General features: G+C 44.7%; 1 protein-coding gene and 1 long non-coding RNA gene across 2 annotated transcripts; one reads left to right on the top strand and one right to left on the bottom strand.

Annotated features, from left to right (window-relative positions):
- Positions 1–570: 570 nt before the first annotated feature.
- YEATS4 (YEATS domain containing 4) lies at positions 571–5,986 on the bottom strand. Its single transcript, XM_040596478.1, has 7 exons — positions 5,838–5,986; positions 5,560–5,679; positions 5,189–5,255; positions 4,993–5,087; positions 3,452–3,544; positions 3,287–3,374; positions 571–1,244 (listed from the first exon to the last, which is right to left on the bottom strand). The coding sequence occupies exons 1-7, from the start codon at positions 5,886–5,888 to the stop codon at positions 1,075–1,077; spliced, it is 684 nt and encodes a 227-aa protein (XP_040452412.1). The 5' UTR covers positions 5,889–5,986; the 3' UTR covers positions 571–1,074.
- A 6,771-nt stretch (positions 5,987–12,757) lies between these two features.
- On the top strand, positions 12,758–23,042 carry LOC121088207. Its single transcript, XR_005827863.1, has 2 exons — positions 12,758–17,100; positions 22,733–23,042. It is a non-coding gene; the product is annotated as an uncharacterized LOC121088207 (long non-coding RNA).
- The last annotated feature ends 2,047 nt before the right edge of the window (positions 23,043–25,089 follow it).

The following is a 25,089-nucleotide window of genomic DNA, read 5'->3' as shown; positions in this document are numbered from 1 at the left end:
TCAGGGCAGAAGGGGCAGGAGGGGCTCCAGGCGCTGGAGCAGAGGTTCCCCTGCAGCCCACGGTGAAGCCCGTGGTGGGCCAGGCTGTAACCTGCAGCCCATGGGGCTCCACAGTGGAGCAGGCAAATGCTCAAAGGAGGCTGTGATCTGTGGGAAGCCCAGGCTGGAGCAGATTTGCTGGCAGGACTTGTGACCCTATGAGGGACCCACTGGAGCAGTTCATGAAGAACTGCAGCCCGTGGGAAGGACTCATGTTCGAGGAAGACTGTCTCCCATGGGAGTGACCCAATGCTGTAGCAAGGGAAAAGGAGGAAGGAGCAGCAAAGATGTGTGATGAACTGACTGCAGTACACTATAAATATTAAACAAGCTTCTACAAAACAGGACCAGAATAATTTCCTGCTTCTGAGTATAACCTGTATAACTGATGCATTTATGTGTTAAAACAGATGTGAGGCTACAAACTCTTACCTGTAGATATACAAGTTATTTAAAACCCTGTTTTGAGTAAGTTTTTTCACTCTGCTGGTAACAGACAGACATACAGAAATCACTGTAACCAGACTTAAGCAACTTGCATACCATTGTATTTCAACCTCTGCCTTAAATCAGGGTATGCCATTTACAGTTGTTCTTGAAACCCACAACTGGACAGACAAAAAATATTAAAATAAAACCCCACATATTTTATTTTTAGCTTTAAAGATGCATCTCTAAACAATCAGTAGAAAAAACAAGTAAAAAAAGTAAACACCAGCATTTTGGAAAACCACACTGAACTAATACAAGATTTAATACAAAATTTTCATACACTGCTCAAATGCAGTTAAAAAAAAACCAAAAAACAAGGTAGCCTGTCTCCAAGACCCTTCCATTTGAAATTCGTTGTTAAGTACCCACAGATTTTAACTATAAATCAAGGATACATTCTTTCTTTTTTCTTCCATTTATGAAGTCGATTGCAACATACTTCAATCGTTTGCAAGTGAAATTCACACAATCTCAGGTACGGAATCGAAGAGAACAATACAATTCCATGACTGAAGTCCTTCCTCTTCATCACGTCAACACTCATCACATATCTTTAGACTGGTCATCCTCCTCAAGTTTTCTGATCTCATTCTTTAAACAGTTGATGGTTTCGCGACTTGCTTTTAATCTTTCTTTAAGCTCAGCAATTTCAAAACTAGTTTTCTTTTTGGCAGCTTCCAGCTTTTCCCTGGTTTTCACTTCAAGATCTGCAACTATAGTGGTGATAAAGAAAAATACATCTTTTAAGAACCATGAAAAGTTGCAAATAGTATTGGTTTTAATTGTAGCAGTAATTTGGATGGTGTTTGTCCTGAAAAAGAATCTATCATTGTTAGCCTTAGAGATTCAATGATTGTAGTCAAAATGGTATCCAAATAAAAACCTGGAACTAAGAAAAATAAAAAGAAATAATTTTGTGGCCTCATTCAGCTCATCAGTTTTGTCGATGGAGTTACACAATTCATTACATCATTTTCCAGTTTTTTAAAGATTACGTGGGGGAAAAAAAACACTTGACATAGTGACAGCAAATAATGGGAGATTGCAGAGAATTACAAGTAGTTTTTAAGTGGGGCCCAGTGACAGCACGTGAGGCCATGGGCACAAACTGAAACACAGGAGGTTGCCTCAACATCAGGAACCTTATTTTACTGGGAAGTTGACCAAGCGCTGAGGACAGGTTGCCCAGGAAGCTTCAGGAGCCTCCATCCTTGGAGACATTCAAAAGCCATCTGGACACAGTCCTGAGCAACCAGCTGTAGGTGCCCTGATTGGACAGGGGGTTGGACCAGATGACCTCAAGAGGCCTTTGCACCTCAGCCATTCTGTGGTTCCTTTCCCACGTGCTGTAAAGCACTTCTGCTCTCCCTCTCATTGGAGTTTAATTCCATGCATCTAAAAGATCTAGTAGTGCCGTCTTTGCTTGTAAGAATATCTGACATTAGGACACCTCAATCCGGTTTATTGAGATGTCCCAGTTTATTTATTATTTTTTTTAATTTGTTCATGCATAGGTTTATGGACAAAGCTGGTAAAGCTAACAAACCTATGGAGGCCATGGATATCTCTTCACATCCCATATATTATATACTCATGGGCAGTGGCAGAAAAAAAAATCTTAATTTTTATCTGCTTCAGTAGCACATTTTAAGGAAATATATACAAAAAAACCACTAAAAGTTTCTATCTACTCTCAGGAGAAACATCCAGAAAATTTACATGAGAAAAGTTTAAATCTGAAAAGACTTCTTTTCAAATTGTTAAGCATTTTCTACATGTTAACCATAACAACACGCAATATAACAAAAATCCACCTCAAGACTGGCTAAACTGTGGTAGACCATACAAGCAGCTCACACGTCCACACACCCAAACAGACATAGAGCAAATTGGAACCCTAACTTTGTAGGGCTTCAGACTCATAACTGCTCTTAGCTCTAGGTATTCACCGTGTAAAAATACCTGACATTTGTTGTCAGGGGAACACGCAGACAAGCCAAGGGCCAGGTGAGCCAGACTATGATGGCACTGTAGTTTGTAACTGACAAGGTCGGATCTGGGCTCAGTAAGTACTCTATCTGCTTTCTGAGAGTAGAAGATAGGAGATGAAATCCACAGGACCAGAAGAGAAATCATCACCAAAGGCATTATATTTTATGAATCAATGTATTTTAATTCCATTTCTTTAATTCCCTCAATATACTGGTTTGTATTTAAAGACAGACTAGATTAAAAGGATGCAAAGAACTGAAGTAGTATGTTATGAAATGACGTACAGTTAAAAAACTAGACAGAAGGGAAAAAAAGACATAAAGAGCTTTTAGACACTACTCTTTATACCCAAAGGGTTGCTGCTTTGACTTAAAACAGTACTAACTGTTCAGTATTTCAGTGCTTAAAGTGTAATCTTTGCTTGCAGTTAACATCCTGATGAGCTAAACAGAACTGTACCACAAACACTGTGGCCTTAATTTATTCTGTTTTAACTCATTTCAAGCATGTTAGACTATGTATAGATCATGCCATCACTCTTCATAATGAGAAATTAATTCCCATTTTTTCAGCAAGCATACAGATCAGAAAATCTTAAAAGTTTTCAAATAATATCTTTGCAAAAGTTGAAGCCAGTTTAATGCAAAAATAATTTTTAGGAGCATCCAAATCCATTGTACTGTTATAGCCCAGAAAAAAAGACTAAAAGCAAAGCTAACTATCGCTTATTTCTAAAATTAAAATATTTTAATTTTCAACTTACACTCAGTCTCATGCTTATAAGCACCTAGTGTTAGTTGACGAGATGTCGTTAACAGCTGCTGCATCATCGCAGTAGGATCTTGAAATATCTGATGAAGGAAAAAAATACACGGTATCACTAACGCTCGTCAAAATAAAGTGAGGATTACATTAAAAATTTCCATACCATTTCGTCATAGAATTCAGAAACCACCGTTTTCTTTCCCAGGATGGCATTGGTATCAGACTGAAAAAGCTTCAGCAAGTGATACAAAGTTACCTATACAAAGACAGAATTTTATTAGCTTGACAACTGCAAGAAAATAAAAATAATCTTCTAGATACCAACAAGTAGTATTTGTTCTTACTAAACAATTGTATGGATTTAAAAATCTTTTAGGAATGCAAAAATAAATGTCATGCCTTTAGTAGAATAACTTAATATTAATCGTTAAAACATGCCAACTACCTAAAGACCTCTTGATACTTTAAAAACGTCTGAACAAGTGGTTTAGGACTGGTATATAAAACCTGCTAAGAACACCTTCCCTTACGCATTTCCAAACAGCTGACAGTTCAAACCAATTTTCCCACTTGATCAATTGGAAAGTGCTTTCTGTGGCCTCACCATCCCTTCCTTGTGAAAGAAAAACACCAGGGGGGGGCCTGTGAATAGCTTTTCACTGAAATTTTTCTTGACGGAGTTACTCTTCCATTACTGCACTGGAAATGGCAGGAGCTGGAGAGGAGCGGAAGCCCTCTGTCCAGCCCTGAGGAACCGCTGACCACTTGGACCATGACCTGGGAAGAGGACACACAGCCCACGGTTCTTCCCTTCCATGAACAGGCCTGAGAACGGTCACGGAAGAGAGCGATACCATATTGTGGTTGGTACTTCCTGGAAAGGAAGAACACGACAGGCACTGAAACAGCCTTCCAAAAACAGGAGCAAAGAAAAAACACCAACCAACTTTAGGACAGCTTGGTCAAGCCGTGAACGGAATTAACAGGACAAGTCAGGATGCTACTGAGCACAACAGCGCAGGAAGCCCTTTCTAGTCTGGTATCGATTTTCACGTATTCAAGACAGGCGTAAATTCAGTTTTCCCTTAATTTGGAAAAACTGGCTAAAGCAAAAAGATTGCTGTAGTTCGTGTGACAAAAGGAACTCAGTCCTTCCAGAAACAAACATCCCCTTCACCTAAAATACAGTAATCAAGTTTCCTACCTGAATCTGGATAAACAAACCTGCAAAATACGCCTAAAACACAGGATGCAAAGAAAGAAATTAATTCCAATGTTCTGTACAACTAGGGAAGTGTCTTAACCTGGTTTTCCTAGGAAAGAGACTAACGTTAGCATAGTGCCTTTGCTGCGTTTTGACTGATTTTGACCAAATGTGATGAAAAAAAAATAATTCAAATACCCTAGAACTGGAGCGCTATGTGGAAGAGAAATCCTCAGTATGTGCTCGACCCAGGTAAGGTGCAACATGCGGTCACATATTAGCAAAATGTCAGAGAATCCCAGTGCAGAGAAAGGAGCCATGAATGCTAACAGTAAAGCACAGAAGCAGGAAAATGTGGCCAGTCATTTAATACATTTTCTGCAAGAGCAGGGTTTGTTACTTCCGTGGCTGATGGGCCTTATTCTGACCAGCAATATCCTACAGCACAGCTTTAGGCTACCATAACTAATTAAGTGTTGTTAAGAGCTCAATGTACTTACAGGTCTTTCATTCGGATCAATGAAAAATATCTTAATGATTATTTCAAATTCACCCCAGCCTGTTTCGGTGATTTCATACGGTGGTTTGGTAACAACTGCAGTGGGGAACACAGGAGCATTAGTAAGGGTGGTAAAGCCTCAGTGCGACTCACCAAGGTCCCAGTTCCAGCAACAAATGCCCCGATGCAAAACCCACCTCTTAAAGGATTACCGTAGCTTTCGTGCAACTTGAATTGAATTTTTTTCACGTAAGCAGACATATCCTGGAACAGAAACGTTATTGCTGATCATTTGCGCAGCGCAGCCCTGCGCACCCCGCCGAGGTGCCCGCGGTTCCGGCGGGGCTGGCTGGGGCGCCACGGGGAAGGGGGACGGGGGACGGCGAACGCCGCGGTCCCACGGGCCCGCCGGGACCCGGTCCCACAAGCGGCTCCAGCTTTCCCCGGCCTGGAAAACTCCCTCCGAAGCCGTGAGAGGAACCAGCTCTTCCCGCTCTTTTTCCCTCCTGGGCCGCCGCCAGCCCCCGCTCGCCCCGCGGCGCCCCATACCCCCGGCGGCGGCGCCCACCTCGTTGCGGTACGGCTTGACGTACACCGTCCACTGGTGCGTGTGCCCGTCCTCCTCCCTCTTCTTCCCGAAGTACCGCGCCACGTTCCCGTACACGATCGGCTTCACAATGGTAACACCCTTAAAAACAAGGACACAGACGAAGCAACGCCAGTAAACAAACCGGCCCGCGAACAAGGAAGACCCCGAGCGACACGTCCGAAGGGCGGCGGCCCTGCACCGGCCCCGCGGAGCGACCGGCGGCCTCCGCACGCCCGGGGCCGGCCCCGGGCCCGTACCTTCACCCTGCCCCCGGAGTCAGGCCCGAACTCTGCCATTCTCTTGAACATATTGCCCCGGAGGAGGCGCCGCCCGCAGCCCCGCCGCCCGCGCTCAGCTCCTGCGCCGCGGCCGCCGGGCCCGGGCCGGGCCCCGCCCCGGGGGCGGCTCCCGCCACCGCCACGCCCCGCGGCTTCCGGCGGCGCGCGGCGCGCTGGCGTCACGGCGGCGGCCCGGCCCGCACCGCCCCGGGCGCTGAGCGGGGCCGCCCCCGCCGCCCTGCACCGCTGCACTTCCCCCGGCACCGCCGCTGCCCGAGCCACGGCAGGCGCCGAAGGACGGCGCCCGGCCAGCTGCGAGCCGTTGTCCCGCTGCCGGCTGCCGCGCGCCCGCGCCCCGGTCCCCCCGAGCGCAGCTGCGCTTGAAAAAGGACGCAGGGAACGACATCGCTTCCCCCCGCTCCTTCTCACGCCGCTCCCTGGGTAGCGCTCAGACACCCCCTGGGCTGGCGTGTGCCCCCCGCGGCGCCCCTTGCACCAGCCGCCCCCGCCCGGGCACGGCCCCGCGGGCCAGACACTGTGAGGGGGGTACAGCCTGCACCGGGCACGGGACGGGGGACAAGGCGGGGGGTACAGCCTGCCCAGGGCACGGGACGGGGGACAAGGCGGGGTAGAGCCTGCTGACGCTGGAGCCAGCCTGGGCTCCACAATACTCAGTCTGGGGGGTGACTGCTCCAGAAACCCTTGTACATCTCCGGAGCATGCAGGATATCACCGTCTCTGGCAAGACATCATCCTGTTGTCCACTAGACAAGAACCAAAAGCCAGAGATGTATGGCAATTTCTGGCTGCTTCTCTTTCTAATTTCTGAGGTAAGGCAAAGAACTTGCCTCCAGCAACTTCCAGTTACCAGAACGAGCAGAAGCAGGCCAGGAAAGCAGGTCCACAGATGCTGTAAAATCAACTAGGCTGCAAGAGAACGCTATATTTCGTGCATTTATCATTGCAAGACAAACTTAAAACACTGAATGAGGCTACTAGCGTGACAACAAACTGGTTTCTGCCACCGTTTTATGGTTAATCTGCAACCAAGCTCCTTTTACTCATGGGTAAATAACTGTGTTGTCAGCTGGTCTTCTTGGTCGATAGCTGTTCAGTTGTGCTGTAGTACAGGAAAAGGGTATCGCACCACAAGGTAACAAGTTATGCTTGATTCAAACTTGTAGGCAAGTAACACCCATAATTAAAAAAAAAAAAAAAAAAAAAAAAAAAAAAAAGAGAGACAGACATGAGAAGGAAAGATTCCAGTCATTTGTATTTTGGTTGCTGTCAACCTGACGGGTTTTTTTCAGGTGAACAAGGTATTAATAGTTAACTGGCACCATTTCACCCTGCTTAGGCATGAGCAGCTTTTGTCAGCAGTCCTTGTCTTCATCAAAACAAGTTGGCTTAGCAGGACCCATTATTTACATTATATCCAGCTATGCAGGAAAACACAGAATATATGATCAAAATGTTTTCTTGTTCTTGTAGAAAGGCAGACAGCTTCCCATAGCACTCCGAACAGAGGACAGAAGGCTCTTAAAACCACGTTAATTACCAGAAGGGGCAGGCCTGAGGAGCATCTGATGTTACTGTTCATTACCGATTGATTCACTTAGTGTGCCTGGCTGGTGGGCTGAATGAAGCCAGAGGCTGATGCTGACATGGTTTTGCTCTGTAAGCCCACCAGCTCTCTCTGAACTGCAGGCGACTTGGGGAACAACGCCCGTGTGGCTCCTAAGCAGGGTGACAAGTGGGGGCTGTGCTGACCCGAAGGTAACTAATTTCTCCATTTCAGAAGGACGCGAGTCTGAGGGGGTCGCTGCACCCTCAGGTCAGCCCAGCTCTGTCTGTTCCTATGATGGATGGGAGAACTCGGGTCACTCCTCTGGGGACCTGCAGCCAGACCCTGCCTGCAAACCACTCTCCAGAGCCCCCCCTTCCTGGACACCCAAAGCATGTTGCCAGGGCTCCTGGTGGACAAGACGACAGTGAACACCATGCCTAACCCCCTCCCAGGAAGCAAGAATTCTCTACCCCGTTCCTTACATGAACTAGATCTCACATGGATAGCACTGCTCAGCTCTGAAGTATTACAGCTCTTCCTGTTAAAACAAAGCAAGTTGGCAAGACTGGCACGTAGGCCAGACTTTTGCAAATGGTCAAGCTCTCACCGTCTTCAAGGAAAAACTAAATTTCCTGAGGTTAGTGTAACTTCTAATTAATAAAGAGCTTCTATGGAAACCTCTTTACTCTAGAAACATTAAGAGGGACAAAAAGGGGAACGCGGTTCCTGCTGTAAAGAAGCCTTTTCCTCCCATGTGCACAAAACTGCCCTGCAGATCTCCCTTCGGAAAGGGGGAAGGGTGGGCTTGAATGTTGTTCTGCTTTGTATTTTAAAGATAGAGGTGTAACCAACCTGTACTAATCTATTTGCAACAGGAATATGAGAGGGCAGCCCATCACAGCACCACCTGTAGAAACTCAGCTCACCTGAGCAGGGGATATTGTGCTTGTGAACTTGTGCTTGGCCCTCAGGGTCCTGCCACCACTGCACCACCAGCAGCTGTTGGTCTGTAAGATCCACGATTCTGATGCAGAAAATAAAGAAAGATTACCGTATAGGGAGTGCACATGATAGGGGGGTGGTCCTTTTATTCTTTAATCCAACCAAACATGAAAAACACATGCAAGATGTCTTAACTCCAAAAGTGTCCTTGGAAAACCCAACGCTGGATTTCTACTCTTGGAAATAAATTCCAGTATGCTGTCTATGTACACTGCTGTCTATAGAGAAGCACAAATCAAGCCCAACATACATTGCCACAAAAACAAAGGAAAACACCACATCCAATCTATGCAGTGATTCTGCCTGTATGTAATCATACAAAGCAAAGGCTACAGTGCCTGCTCCTGCTTCAGTTGGAACCTCTTCTCTGTGATCACTCTCAAGCTGAAATGCATTTGTTTTTTTGACAGGTATCTGACCCGCCTTCTCCCGAACAGAAACGAAGTGCAAGGAAGATTTCACAAAGGGAACTTGCAAAACCAACACAGCATCTGGGCCCTCTCACCACTGTTACTGCCCTAAGGCTAGTGCAGACGCTGGGAATGGCCAAAAAAATTACTCTGCTAAAGATAACCTTGTTTCTTTGCTGGCTCCTGCCCGTACGAGCACAGCTGGTGCAGCTGCACACACCCCCCCATGGGATGGGGACCGGCGTGTGGGCTGTGGCAGGCAGGGTGTGCTCTGCAGCAGCAGCAGCTCCTGTCATGCTTTGAAGCTGTCAATAGCTGTAGCAGGTAGAGCTACTCTCACAGGTGGCCCCGAGGGTGCTTTTGGCCACTGCAGATATATCCAGACTGCTCACCTTGCTCCCGTGGAGCTTCTCGCTGCACAAATACCTGCTCACTGAGGCAGGAGCACAGGTTTTGGTGAGGGACCACGCTCAGGGCTTTGCCTTTCCCTTTTTATGACCTATCTGCCCTATTTTGTCTTATTGACTTGCCACTGCATCCGCAGCAGGAAAGAGGGATGGGGACAGTGATTCTCCCATGGCCAACACACGGGTTGCTTCCCAGACCCAGGATCAGAGCCTACACGTGTTTCCCTCCGAAGGAAACTGGTTTAACAACAGTCTCTTGCCACTGCCCACTACGCCTTGTCTCCAGATCCCACGGCAGTGCCTCTGCCCAGCCACCTGTCTTGCTTTGCACTCCCACTCCTGCTTGCTCCACAGCTTCACCTCCTGCCCCACGCCAGCAGCACAGCCACCGCAGGCAGATGACCGACAGAGGAAGGAACTGCAGCAAGTAAAAGCAGCGCAGTTAGGAATGGGGAGGTATAAGATGGACTGATTCCAGAAAAGGCTTCCTGATGATCATAGCTCAGTTAGGCTGTGGAAGAGCAGCAGGGAAAGAGATGGTGAAGAGATGAGTTGTAGGAAATACCTGCTGTCTGTGCCAGCAGCGGCAGACTAACCCGATGGGGTCCTAAACGCTAGCATGCACATGGACCTGCTCACTTTAACAAAGTTTGTTAAACGGAAATTCCCACCCCACGTGCCCCCTGGACTTGCAGAGTCCCAGGCTGCGTCCCTGAAAGTTATTTGGTCCAAGATGCTTCACAGCTGCTGCCAGCTCACACCTCTCACGGACCTTCCCCAGAGCAGCCACAGATAGGATGCAAAATGCAAGGACTAGCCAAGACTCCATGTCCCCAGGGTGGTGCACACAGCCTCTTAACACCAGACTGCAGCCTCTCCTGCGCTTGTCTCTTAACTTTTCTCCCACCCCCTTTTGGCTCCTCAGCTCTGTAGCAACCAGAAACATAGTCTCCTCAGTACATGGGCATTTCCCAGTACCTAAAACATCACTCCAGAATTGTCAAATTTCTTATACAATGTGGAAAGCCATAGGACAGGGTAACACTACCTCAGAAGAATTTTGTTAAAACTCTGTCACGTTACCTACCAAAGAGGGAGTTGGCTATCTAAACTCTGCTACTCAGATTTATTAGGAATTTATCATTAAGTCCTGGCCTTACTGCACAAGTTACTGCTCATCACAAATCTATCACCACTAATGACCTCACAAAAATAGCTTTAGGAGACAGAGAAGTTTTAATCGGCATAATTACTAGTTATCCTCTGGGCCTGCTAAGGTAGTTTTTCTAGTCAAGTGCTGAAGTCTGGCAATACATCATTTGTGTATCGGTATGAGCAACCTCATCACGCTTCTCGCTGTGTGTTCTCACAGGCACTGGGAGCAATACTGGGTTTATCAGGGATCAGGGTGCAAGGGGAGCCAGTCACTAGGTGAGATGGAGCATCATGCAGGAGTGATGGGGGAGGAAGAAGCACATGCAGCCTCCTTAACACCCACGATGAATCAACCCTCATCTAAGATCTCCTCAAATGGTGAAGCATGAAAACACGTCTGTGCTAGCCACCAGCACCTACATACTATTCAGGTTTTGATAGCAGAATATAAGAAGCGGGTTTTACAGCTCATCTGGGGCCCTGAGGTTCACTTTGAACAGGGTTTTTTTCAGTGGGCATAGGGAAGCTGAACCACCACAAGCAGATCTACTTTTTTTATGACTTTCAAAGCTGGCTACTTTTGACTAGACTCTGAAATTCACATCTGCTAAATTAATTTCAGAAGGTAAGTGCTGGCAAGAAACAGAATGCCTGCACACAGTCTTACTTGATTTGTTTTTTTAGGGCACCTCTGCCAGGGGAATTGCTGGCACTCTGATAGGTGAGCTGGAGAATTGTCTTTATTATGTTCAGCAGCCTCTAAGAGATCAGATTTTCACAGCATCCCAGTTCAAACTGCAACTGTTAGCGGACAGCAGCTTCTACCACCACCCCTAGACTCCCATCTTCCACACTAAGCCCCTTGATGATACTAACTGCATGATGATATCAGCTAGCTTGCTTTAATAACTGTAAATTGTACTTTTCCTCTTTCTTGAGGATTAATGTTGCCTCATAGTCAATCAAGTAGCGCGGAAGACCTGGGTTCTTAACTTACCTCCGGCTGAGGGCAATAGGTAACTAGGCAAAGGGACACCTAAACACCACAGCTATCCAGTAAAGGTCCCAATTTCTTCATGATAAATGCAGATAAAACCATCTTAGACTTCAAACTCAGATTTGTCACTGGCATTACTTTTATCTTTAATAATTATTTTGACTCTAATAACCAGGACTGTGCTGTCACCAACAGGGGAGAAACAAAAATCTTAAGACACCCCTGTCTTGCAATGCACAATTAGTATTTCTAAATAGCAGTGCAGAAATATTGCTACTGCCACATTCCCCTGCCAGCAGCAGAGGGACCAACCCTGGCTAATCTGCTTGTTTTACTGCTGAGTGACAAATGGGATACTTGAAGCAATGCTTTGAACTCCAGGGCATCATAGAATGGTTGAGGTGGGAAGGGACATCTGGAGGTCATCTGCTCCAACCCCTTTGTGCAAGCAGGGCCACCTACAGCCAGTTGTCCAGGACCACGTCCAGGTGGATTTTGAACATCTCCAAGGATGGAGACTCCATAACCTTTCTAGGCAACCTGTTGCCAGTGTTTGGTCACCCTCCCAGTGAAAAATTGTTTCCTGATGTTCAGAGAGAACCTCCTGCGTTTCAGTTTGTGCCCATGGCCTCACATCCTGCAAACCTGTGCAATCACAGATTGCCTCACTCCTCACGTGCTATGGCCACATCAAGGAACAAATGCCTTGAAACCACAGCCTGCAGCATGACAAGGGGAAACGCTGCCCGTTACAAAGGTGAACAAGCACAGCACCAGCAGGAATTTGGCTCCTGTTTGAACATTTCTATGAAGCCTGTTGAAACAGCAACATGCGGCAGGCATTTCTGCAAGGTGTCCGTGAAACAATGTCTTTTTAAGCTTCTTAAGGGTGACACCCTCCAGTCAGCCTGCCCACACCTCTTTAAATGAAAAGGAGACAAAATCCCAAACCTCCTTTACCTCCCTCCCCTTCTGTGCCAGCCCGTTACCACCATCAGCACCTTCTCCATGGCCCATGGCACCATGTCCTTTTACCTTCACCTTGCAAGCTGCACGCTCTTACCCTGCCGTTGCCCACAGCGCTGCAGTGGGAGTAGCCTTGCAGGTGTTGTCCTTTAATCTGTCCGCTGATCCTTCTTTGGCGGCATTTCCTGGGGAACGGCGTTCCCCTTGCTCCTTCACAGGGCTGGACACCCCCAACGCAGGGGTCCTCAGACTTTTTAACCAGGGGGCCGGCACGCGGATGCAGTGGCAGGCAGCCATCTGCGGCTGCTTGGTTCCCCCCCCCAACCCCTGGTGGGGGGGGTTCTGTAAATACCGGGGGCCGGATTGAGGACCCTGGGGGGCCGTATCCAGCCCATGGGTCGTAGTTTAAGGACCCCTGCCCCAGCCCATGCCTGCAGCCAGAAGAGGAAGGGGGGGGGTCTCCTGCAGGACAAGGCACCTAGAGGTGGGTCAGTGAGCGCGAGTGGTGGGAAGCAGGGCTCCATGCTCCCTTCTCCAGGGTCCTTCCTCCCTGCTCTGAACTGGGCTGGGAAGTGGCTTTCAGGACACCCACCCAAGGCACCAGGAGGAATGCTCCAGCTGCTGTGAGGAAAGGGGCTAGGAGGGCTCGTGGTGGCACAGCTGTACTCACACGCTCCCTCAGGAGCAACCCCTGGGGACAGTTGTGATTGCAGTGGCAAAAGGCTCAAACTACAGTGACTGCAGGAGTGGCCATCAGCCACCTCACGCCAATGACAGGCCGCGGTATTTCTGAGGAGAGGAACGGCACTGAAGGATTACACTTGCAGAGTTTAAAAATGGCACATACAGATAAATCTGGAGCTCCTGTGCTCTTACTGTAGAACAGAATCCAGGTATTTATTTATTTCTACTTTTGTAACCACTTTAAAATTCAATTAGCTTTGCTACCGGAGAAAAATGAAAGACATCTCTAGTTTCTCTATTTTTTCCTCTATTTAATGAAAGGTAAAATTGTCCTTCACGAAAGGTTACCTCTAAGAAAGGTCAACTCCTGCTCATCACAACTGCCCTAAGAGTTCTCAAGGGAAGAACCGAAGGCTTGGGTAGCTATAGGCATTTTCAATAAAAATGCAGAGTGTGAGAATGCAGGGTAAGCACACCGGCTGCAAATTTCACTGAACTAATAAGCATTTAAAGTAACTGGGCATACTAACATTTTAAATATCATGTTACAACTTCGGCATTCAACACCCCAGTTGTGTCCCTTGGATCTGTTGTTTCAGGCTGTGGGGAAGTTCTGGAAAACGACACTGCTTTGATTATTTTAGGAAATACTTATCCCTTCAAAAACTGTAGCTTCCTGAGGGATACAAAGGGAGGTTTTGTTTGCCTTTCAGTGAAAGCTCAGAAAGCTGAAGCAAAGTTATTCACCAGTGCTTTGACTGAAAATGATAATATTTATGGGCAAATCTCCCCAAAAATATCTCTAACTACAGTCACCTGGGAACTAACCAGTTTTTCTAAGTCTTCCAGTTTACCCTTTGAGCTGGAAAACAACCCCAACACATGCCAAAGGAAGTAAAACTTGACAGTGTTAGTTTTACTTCCAGTTCTGGTTGATTCTACAAACCTGAAACATGTTATTCAGAATATGCTTTTGCCACAGCTAAGTGACAGTACTTGCGACCCACAGATGCTTCAAGGCACTCCTACAGCTGAAGCCGAACAGTACTTTCCAGCCTGTCTCTGTCCTCACAAAGGATGGAAGACACCGGTTTCTCCATTTCTTTGGGGCGCAGGAAGGAAAGCAGAAGAGGAGAAACTGCCTTCGTTTATTGTTAGACTGACTGGGTGAGTGACAATCTCCTACCAGGAGAATACCAACTAGTAGTATCTTCATCAGGAACACCTTTCTTTTTCAAAAGTTCCATTTTAAGAAGCCTAATTAAGCAGTTTCGGACCATCTTTTAGACCCTGAAGCTATGAGCCTTTAGGACTTCATCCTTTATTGTGTAGGTGTGACAAGCCCCCCTCTGCCAGGAAGAGTGCTTCTCTTTTTCTCTGGTATTGAAAGTGCATGAAGGAGAGAAAACAGCAAAAGCAATTCTACATTCACACACAGAGAAAAGCTCACAAGAAGCAGCATCATTAAAGGAAGATCCGGGCTTGGAGCCAACAGATCAATTCCCACCTACATTCCATTCTAATCTGGCAGTTCTACCTCCAAATCATAGAGGGATAAAGATGTAATAAACTACATGTAAGTGTCTGGGAGGCATCAGTCAGGCTTAAGGATGTACAGAAAATAAGCAGCTTTGCTTCAGTTTGGGCATGTTCTTTGGACAGGCTGATGCACACCTTGATGATGTTAATGAACAGGCAGGACAGTAACCGAACATCACCGCCCGTGCTACCGCTCAGTGGTATGAGAGCATCCCTCACTTTGAGAATGCAGATACAAGCACAATCGCTGCTCGGATGGCAGAGCATCCAAAGCAACAAGTGTTACTCTGCTGTCTCCTATGTTACTGTTTTGCTGTAGTAAAGCAGCAGGAAATGCCATGGCAACGCTGGACACAATTCCTGGGGGAAGTTAATTGCGACTTATTTTACAAGTGAAGTGCTGTGGAGTAGCTTTGGCAAACTGCTTAGAGCGTGCCTATATAAAACCTGCAACACTCTCTGCTGTACCTTTATTATTTTTTAGTTCTGCTGAGCTCGATAACCACTTCAGCTGTCTCTCACTTGATGTCAGCCTGCCCCAAACATTTGTTTGGTTTGTGATGGACAGCTGAACACTTTGCCAAGATTATAAAAAAAGTATACTACTTTAAACAAGCTTAGCGAAGGCCAAAGACATGCTGGAAACCCCATCAGAATTTATTAGAGCATCTATGGGTTATTTCAAAGTAACTACATAGCAGAAGCAATAAAATCCACAAACTCAGTGACAAATATGTTCCTCTGTAGTATTTTAGGAATGACTCCAAACAGTAAGATGAACTGGCAAGAACAGCAAGTGGCATGAGGCTTTTAGCCAGACAACTTTCGTTGCACGATTGCAGCAACTCCAGTTCCAGTGGTATCAACAGAATGGGAAGAAAAGAGATTGAAGAATTAAATGGCCAAAAAAGACAACATAAAAATAGGCTAGTAGAGGACAAGGACTTCATACAGGAACAACTAAACAATCTAGAAAATGGCACAGCAGGAACAGAACAGGATTTAAGAACATCAGAAACTTCTCTATTGGAAATATCTGACAAGACTACAGCTGATGACAGGATCTATAGGAGGCTGCAGCAAGGAAGGTAATTTCAGTAAGTGAACTAAATGCTGATAGCCACCATACAAACCCTGGTAAGACCCCATCTCGAAAAGCATGCGTGTTTCTGTTCAAAGAATATATATTCTCTCCTGCTATAGGAGAAATGAACTGATTTGATGCAACAACAGGCAGGGCAAGAGGCTGTAACACAGTCTGTCCTAAAGAAGGCAAGAGCCTCCTTAAACAAATTTACCAGAATAAAGGCAGAGGAAATATTAAGTAGTTAATGTGAATGCCTTAAGGGGTTAAGTACAATGGGAAGGGAAATAAACAGAAAACAGTATCAGCACAAGACCAGATTAATATAATCCAGCAAAGGAGAAATTCAGGCAGCAACTTAGAAGGTTTGTAACCCTTGAAGCATGGGAGGAGTGGGACAGCCTTACCGTAAGGACGGCAGGAGCCAACAACCAAGACAGACCCTATTAGGTTGCAAGACAAATCTTGGAAGGGGTTAGAAGACCCACCTAGCTGCCCCAGGACAGGACTGAATTTCATATCCCAGGTGACATTTTCAGTCTGTACTGTTACTTCACTTTCTCCTGCAGTCTTGCAATGAAGCGTGCAAGGCTAAGAGACACCCACCACATCCCCAATCCCTTTCACCTTTCATTTGCCGTGTTGGGTATGACTTGTCATAGAGAAGACTGATATAGGAGAATGAAAAAGGAGTCGCTCCTGTGTTTTTTTAAGCCTCATACAAAGACTGATCACAAAAGAGAATACCTAATGGGATTCATTGTCTGAATGTTCACAGGCCTGAATGTTGTTAGCAGCATGGAAGCACATTCAAAAGAAAGAAAAGGAAAAAAAAAAAGTGGCAGAACTAGAAAAGCTGGCCCTGGATGTGTGTACTGACTGAAATAAAGGACATCACCTCGAATGGAGCAGTCTTCAAAGCAGTCACTTTCAGTCAACAAGCAACAACATAGGGCCAGCTACAGGGGAAAACCTTTGTAGGAACAGGTGGAGTGAAAAAATAAATCTACAGAACAAGATGACATGGGAAGGACTGGAAACGGGGCAGGATTGTTTGAACTAGACTGTGTTACCCAGGTTCCTGCCTACAGCAAAGGGCTAGGAGCACCCTGAAGAACCTGCTTCTACCAATGTATTTCTGGGGGGCTGCTGCACACGATCTGCCACTGTGACATAACTGTTGACCCCAGCCTGCACGCAGGTGTGCTGTTTAGGTGAAGCTTTACCATATGCCGCTGCTGTCAACGAAGTGAGCTGTGTGCAGGCAGCTGGCTGCTCCTCGCAGAGCCCAGCCCTTCACCTCCAAGACACCTTTACGTTTCACAGCTTCCTCAGATGACACATGGATACTGGCACATTCGATAAATAAGGAACAACTTCCAACTCCAGACTCTCAGCAAAACCACCAGCTGCCTCAGCATCCTTAGCCAGGTTAGGTCAATCCAAGACTTAATTCCAGAATTGTGGTTTTAAATTTGCTGATCTTTTCAAGTTAAAAAGAGGTGGGAACATTTTTATTCTTCGTAAGGGGATTACGTACAACCTCTCAAGAGCTGACCTTGCAAATGTGTCACGTAATACTTTCCTCAAACTTCTTCCAGTTGTGGAAAGGACAAACCTTGCGGGGGGGGGGGGGGGGGGGAGAGGCCACCTACGCCAAGGATCAGATGCAGCTGAAGGCAGCACAAACCTGGCTCCAGCGGTGAACGCTGCACCGCCATCTCTCTTGCTAGCCCTGATGGTTTTAACATCATATTAAATTAATTTGGTGGTAATTTTTGTTTGTTTGTTTTGGCAACTTGCCAGTTTTCTAAATACTTAAATTTTTAGAAACTGTCCCTTCTTTTTCAGTAACGTGCCCGAGCACCTCAGTTAAAAATCTGAGCTAGTTATTGCTGTAATATAACCAGTAAATGCTGAAGGAGGTGGTAATGTAGAGGGGTTGAGAGTTTTATTTCTGAATTAATTTTCAGTTAAAGCATAAAATTATTTTTTTAATACTATAAATAGCTTAACTCAACAGTCAGGACTAACAAAATTAGAAGGGCACAGTAGGGATCCCACACCACAGAAAAAAAAAAAGTTACTTTTCTAAAGTATCATACTGTTACCAGCATGAAAGAAACACCAAGAAAATTTTCCTGGACCACAGCTGAGATGGAAGCCAGCCAGCAGATAGCTTTAATCATTATGGAGAATTTATACTTACACAGAGAAGCTCCAAACACAGCTTTTTATAGTTGCTAATAAAACACTGGCCTTCTCTGACTCCTTTCATTCAAAGTACTTTACGTATTAAAGAAAAGGACCCACCACACAATTCAGGTATTATTTCCAGGTTTCTTCTGCAGGGCTCTGCTGGCCATTCTACGCCACCCCCCATTTTCGTTACCCTTACACTACAGGGCTTTCAGAAAGTGGGGGCTGTGGGCCTACATCTTGCAAAGATTCCAGGTTAAGTGATTTAGGAAAGTGAGAACTGCGGTTCTAATTGTGTATAGGATCCAATTAACTTTTTGGAGTGGGAGCCCAAATCCCTTACCGCTTGACCCATGAATAAGGATTCTGTTTGGGATGAATGGTCTCTGTTTTCACCCCCTCCCACCAATGTGTAGCTGTAACGCATCCAGGCAGAGCCAAGTATTTTTTAAGTGAAGCACAGTCTGCAGATGGTAAAAGGTGGTGAGGGTAACTGCCTGTCAAAAAGTAGATGGCTAAACAGGGAAAGCAGACATGAGCAAGCTTTAGAAACCAGTTTTAAGCATCAGTTCAACCATTCTGAAATACAGTAACTCTGTAGAGCTCTCTGCTATTTCAGAGGTGAACATACACTGCCTGTTCCACATGGAAACGTACCCGTCTTCTGCCAGATCTTGGAGATGTGTTCAACTATGGCCAGCATTTTCTCTGCCTATGTGGACAGTATCTTCCAGAGTTTCCAGCGTGAAAGAAAGGCTTCCGAGCATTAAAGTATTTCTTTCACTCCAAGGGTATTATATAGGAAAACATGCACAAGACTTTGAGCAGCACACTCAAAAGGCATTCAAAATCATATGCAGAAAATAAAGCAAGAAACAAGAACTTTTTCATGAGGTGTCAAGACAAGGACAAAAATAAAAACACAGCTTACTTTGTGGAAAACGGGGAAGAAGTGACTGCTACCTTATCTTCTTAAATTTAGGGCAACTGAGGATTATCACATCTGGTTCGGCTGACAAAGCTCAGAACTCATAAGGAGGTGGGTATGTGGGATAAATGACCAATATGCGGCTATCACAGTTAATTACACAAGGAAGGGTTGCAGACATAGCAATTCACGAGGTTATGAGTTAAGCAAAGAGGAGTGGAGAGGTTTTTTCGTGCCACTAGAAGGGAGGAAGGGACCCTTTTATACCACTTGTGCACATCTGCACCATTTTGAATGTATCCTTCCTTGTGGGACAGAACACTTAGGGGCCTAACTTCACCATTAATACCCAGGCTAAAAAGGAAATCTACTTAATGAGTGCCAGTGCTAAGTAGATTCATGTGTTTTGGAAAAAATGTTCAGCAATATATATATTTTTAAAAACTGACAACTGTTTACACTGGCTCATTTCTGTAAAATTAGCAAACCTTGTTTGAGAAGAAATTAATTCTATTTCCCACTTATACAAAGGGCACAAGGTTTACAAGACTTACAGCTACTGCAGTCTGATGGGAAGCAGAGTGCTGACAATTTTCTGCAAATTGTTCAGAAGAGATGGATAAACAGATGCAGATAATTAAAAAGAATAGCAATCTTCTCCCTGCAGCAAAAAGACCTGTATTTCTACAAATAAAGATGGTCTGAAATTGTTTTTCACATCATCTCTCCAGGAGCAAAGAGAGCAGAGTAAGAAAGGCAGAAAACTTGTGATCAGTTCCTTGAACACCGTATACTTTGTGTCTCTGCATTAACAGCATGAGCTGACCAACATCTCACCAATTTTCTGTATTATACATTATGTTACATGAATAAAGAGTTTCTTCTCCGACTCACTTCCAGCTCAAACTTAACCAGCAAAAATCTGTTCAGCAAAATAACTTAACCTGTTTCAGTTAGCACCAGCCCAGGGACACCACTGCACCTCTCAGCTTGCAACGTCCTTGAAAATAAATGTGCTGCCCTCCCCTAGCTGCCACACCATCAAACTGCTTCTGCACCCTTCACAAGTGCCTCCTTTTATCTCCAGCCTACATAGCAAACATGTTTCCACCTCACTTTCGCTTTGGCCTTTCTGTTGCCTCTCTAAAGGCTCCCCTTTATCTCTGAACAAGTTGTTTTTCTTGGATGTGGAGCAGATGTGGAGGTCCCCATTTCTATCCATTTACTCACATTTTTCAGAAGCAATCACTTGCTTTCTTATCTTCTGAGATAAAATAGACAAAACCTCTATATGACTGATCAAATTTCTTCCTCTTGCAGTCCCAGTTAATCTGTCCATCTTACAGGACAAATTCTCCTGAGCAGCAGCAGCCTTAACTGCTCTCATAGACCATGAATGAGCATCAACTCTTTAAAATTAAATTATTTGCTGTGTTTGGAGTAATCTCTGTTGTTAGCCAAGATGCATTCATAAAGTCAAGTACTGTCATGCTTTAACTACTTTAGGATGTGCCAAGCCCACTGTCAGAGGTGTTGAGTGTGCAGACTACATTCCTTTAACAAATACAGGATGCTACCAGGTGGTTATCTTTGGAAAAATGCAGAGGTTAACTTGGCAAACATCCATTCTCAGTTGACTACTTCATTTCTGAGAGTGATGCTACAGGCCTTCAAGAGGACTCTGCTAATCCCCAATGCAAAACAGAGGTTCTGGCCACAAAATTAGTAAACCAGTGTTTCCTGGTGTGCCATGATTTGTTATAGTCTAGCACTTCAGGATAAGGACACTCGGGTGCCTGCATCTGATTTTCATGTAATTATGTCTGTAAAAAAGATTTTTGTGATCATAAGCTAAACATATACCTCTGTCTTTTACTCAGTGCATACTGGACAAACTTACCTTTTGCAGTTTCATACAGAATTTGCTTCGAAGACTTTGGCATTTATGTGCTTTCTGCTGCTCCTCTCTTCTGCAGCTTACCATGTCCCCTGGATCTGCTGCAATATTATGAAACAGTTTGAAGGACAAACCACAGAATAAAAAGGTAGAGAAAAGCACAAATACTCTGAATTTAAGCATCTCTTCCCACCCCCTATGTAACAGGGGTCAACAAAGACATTTCTACCTGCTTACTCAGTGCCTGCTTCCCAGCAGGCGCCTAGATGTCTTTCATTTCCATAGAGACAAACTGCACAAACTAAAGCCTCTCCCCAGCCAGTAATACTCCTCTACTGACAGGAAAGGAAGCACGATGCTGGCTTTGCAAGAGGAGAAAGTTCAATAGTGCCTTCAGTGAAGCTGGGTCAGAACAGGTGCGGCAGCAAAAGGGCCTTCTTCACATGAAAGACACCCTGGGGGTTTCGCAGTCCCACTGCCCGGACTGCAACACTCGCAGCAGAACACCTGCACAAGAGCTCCAGAGCTACCTCACAGAAACTTCCTACCGTCCAGAAATCCCCCTTCAGTTGCAGCTGGCGTAAGAACGCATGGCTCACAGAAGTGACTATTTTAGGTTCCCCTGCAAAACCTCACAAGTGCCTTCCACCTCTCTCTCCTCCCAAGAAACTGGCAGTCAATATTAAGGGCCACACAGTGATGCTACTCCTGAGGGACAGGTTGTCCTGGTTTGGGCTGGGATAAAGTTGATTTTCATCTCAGTAGCTGGCAGGATGCTGTTTTGGGTTTAGTATGAGAATAATGTTGATAAACACACTGATGTTTTTAATTGGTATAAACATTACTTAGCAACAAGTCAAGGACTTTCTAGTTGTTTAGGCCCTACCAGCAAGAAAGCTGGAGAGGCACAAGAAATTGGGAGGGGTACACAGCCAGGACCGCTGACCCAAACTGGCCAAAGGGATATTCCATAACACAAAATGTCACGCTGAGTATATAAACTGCAAGGGGGGTTGGCTGGGCAGCAATCACTGCTTGCAGCCCCCAGACAGGCTAGATGGGAAGAGTTAGCTCCCTTTTCTGAGGCTTGCGAGCCTGCAGCAAGAGGTGGCAGAGAGGAGGCTTCTGCACCAGCTTCCACACTGCTAGGAACTGCAGGGAGAAACAAAGACAATAAACTTCCACTGAAGCCTGAATTCCAGCAGGACCTCACCTCAGGCTCCAAGCCTTTCAATATGCAGCAGCTACGGAGACATGTAAAAAAGGTTGGAGGCAAGGTTCTTGCCAACAGAACCAAGCAAGAAACAGTTTTCCTAATAAGCATTATCAAATTATTTCCTTGTGTCCAGCTCAAGGGAAACTTCCCCCAGAAAGCTTATGTGGAAGAAAAAACCCCAAACAATCCCAACATTCTGAAGAGTGCTTACCTTCCCCATTCTTCTGCTGTCGTTTCAAATCGTACCTTGATGGTCTGGCAGACTGGTTAGTTGACCTATGCTTGAACACTTCCACAACAAACTCGTCCATATACTAATAAATCCTCACTATGTTTATCTCAGAGTATACATCTTACATTTTTTGGGACAGGATGGTTTACAATTCCCTCCCACTCAGCAATGGAAACTGCTGAACACCCTAACCTGGAAGAAAATGGCAACAAGACACTTCAAAAAAAACCAAACCAGAAGTTAGCAATAATTTTCCCCTGTGGTACCCACCGAGAAGGGAGCCTGGAGTTCCCTGAACCCCAGCGTCAGCCACAGCCTGACACTCCTTCCATCTCTCGCTGAACCTTCAACTGGTCAACGAAGCCAGGCTACAACAAACATGTCATTAAAAACTCTGGTTAACCGTGAAATTTGGACACAGTGCAGTAAAAGCAATCAGTGGCCAAGCTGGTTTTGTTGTCCTGTTGCTTGCTATTTTGTCCGAGCCCTTCAGAGTAAGTGAATGTTACTTTTGTTACTACAGGTTTAGAGCACTAGCCAAAGAAATTCAGATTCATTTTCTAATGAGTGGTTTTTGTTTCCTCTTTACAGGTCTGTACAATCGCCCACCTTCAGTCATTCAAAAAAAAAATTCATGTTTAAATAAAATCATGAATGTGATGACTTTCCAAGCCAATCAGACTGCATTTCAGACTTCTTTTTGAAGTTATTAAGGAGAAGTGTTTTTCCCAAATGAAAACCAGCGCTCTCACATTATTTTACCACTGCCAAATGCTGGAGGTTCATCACAGACTCAAGCTGGAGCCGACAACACTGCAAAACAGTACCGGTAATCTAAGACGGTACAACAGATAGAGCTCATTTTGTGCTACAGTAAATAAACTTCAACAAATACTAGGAATTATGAGAAGTTCACCACTAGTATGGCACAGCATGGCAATACTAATGACTTTTTGTATGTAACATACAGATGTGTGTTTTATGTAATACAATGTTCTGATATGGCAGCAGAGGAAAAACATTTGCCCGTGAAACCCCAGTATCAGAAGTAGTTCTAAATCATTACAGAATGGATACTGCCACTGGTACCAAACCAGCTGTCTGCACAAGGTAAGAGTTCAACCTGCTTAGAGCTGTTTCGCCAGTGCTGTGTTTAACACACACGCTTCGTAATGATTAACATTTGCCAGATACAGTCAACTCAAGAAGCCACATTAAAATTAAGTTTTATCATCACTCGCTTAATGCCTTATATAGATAAGCAAGCCCACAGCTCCAAACAGATTCTGAGACAGGAATTTTAAGAGACTGAAACTGCTTTACACAGCATGCTTTATGGTTTTTCCCTTCAGTTGACACATTACATGTGTCACTGCATTTTACAGAAAAATGACTGGTAAAAAAAAAAAAGTTGGCTTAAAAAAAAAGTCTGCATTTCTCACCGATTTAAAATTCTGCAGAAAGTCTTTAAAGACTAGATGAGTAGGACAAGAGCCAGTATGCACAAAACTATTTCCAGATTCAGAAATAGTTACAGCACAGAATCTAGGTATAACTACATTAGAATGTCCATGCTCTAAGTTTTAATGTCGGAAAATTTGAAAAGACTGACAATAATGAGCACTGCAAAGATACTAGACAAGCTGAAATGAAGACAGACAAAAGTATTTTTTAATATAAAAACGGTCTTTATTTCTTCAATACAAGGTAAACTACTATTGCAGTTTAAGACCAACACAAAAGTTGGACAGCAAATTGCTTAACAGTCTCCTAAAGGCTGGAAAAAAAAGAAACCCATGAAAGCTAAAAGTTGTGCAATATTTCAAGTATAACATCTAAAAAAGATGAAACAATCCCTAAACTTATAGATTAACTAAGTACCTCTGCTGAAAATGTATTAAAATCCATATTTGCTAGGATACCATCTTACCTTGTTGAGAAATATAGGTCTCCAGAAACTCAAGTATTCAACAGACTCTTTGGCCTGCCAGTATCAGGAAACTGTTTACTTTATATATAAAATCCTTTGGAGTCAGGCATTCTGACAGGCATCCATTTCCTTACATTTTGCATTGCAATTCTGCATTCCAACTTAGACAAGCCCCCCTCCTGTATTTCAAAACCATTTCTTGAATAGTTTACTCGTGCATCCTTGTGCAAAATGGGAGTCAGGAAATGGAATGGTACAGGAAGACAACACAGCCTTCTGTTTTGAAAGTCAGCAGTGCTGGTAATAGTCATAAAAATGTTAAGGTTTGCCAAATAGGAATGTATTTCACCTTTAAAACGCTTAACTTTTTTTTCCTTGCTTTTTTAAAAAATTATTTTAAAAAAAAGGACACCTGCAGTAGTAAGGAAACTGAATTTGCTATCACCTGTATTTATAAAAGCACACACATTCCTCATTTTCTTACATTTGAAGATCAAGGGAATGTCTGTTTCATAATGTAATAATATGCACAGTTTAAAATATTTTCTATTACAAAATACAGTATACAAGAGGGTGAGGCCAAAGTCTATTAGTTGAGTATACTCCAAAGTGTTAGCACTGAATCATGTAAAAACCACATTACATTGTATGAATAGGTGGGGGTGTTTACAACTTAAATGCTCCATTTCATTGGGATCAATTGTATACTGTTTACTATTTTCAAGAGACTTCAGTAAAACTAGTGTATTTCCAAAGAAGATTTAAAAGGTTTAAGCACAGGCATACATCATACCAGAATCTAGAAATCACTGCAATAACTGGGGCTATAGAAAGGAGTCATGAACTAACAACTGCATAATACTCAAACAGAATGAGATGCTTTATCATATATTGTCCAACATGGGGGGGGGGGGGGGGGGGGGCGCGGGGAAATCCCACGGGAACATCAAATTAAAGAACTTCTATGCTCCAAACTGCTCCTTAGTAATTGATCCTCTAAAGCTAAAATTAATCTAAA

This window comes from Falco naumanni, chromosome 5 (genome assembly GCF_017639655.2).
Source record: "Falco naumanni isolate bFalNau1 chromosome 5, bFalNau1.pat, whole genome shotgun sequence".
Classification (NCBI taxonomy): domain Eukaryota; kingdom Metazoa; phylum Chordata; class Aves; order Falconiformes; family Falconidae; genus Falco; species Falco naumanni.
Note: the sequence above shows the minus strand (reverse complement) of the source record. Positions and strands in the feature narration are given on the sequence as shown.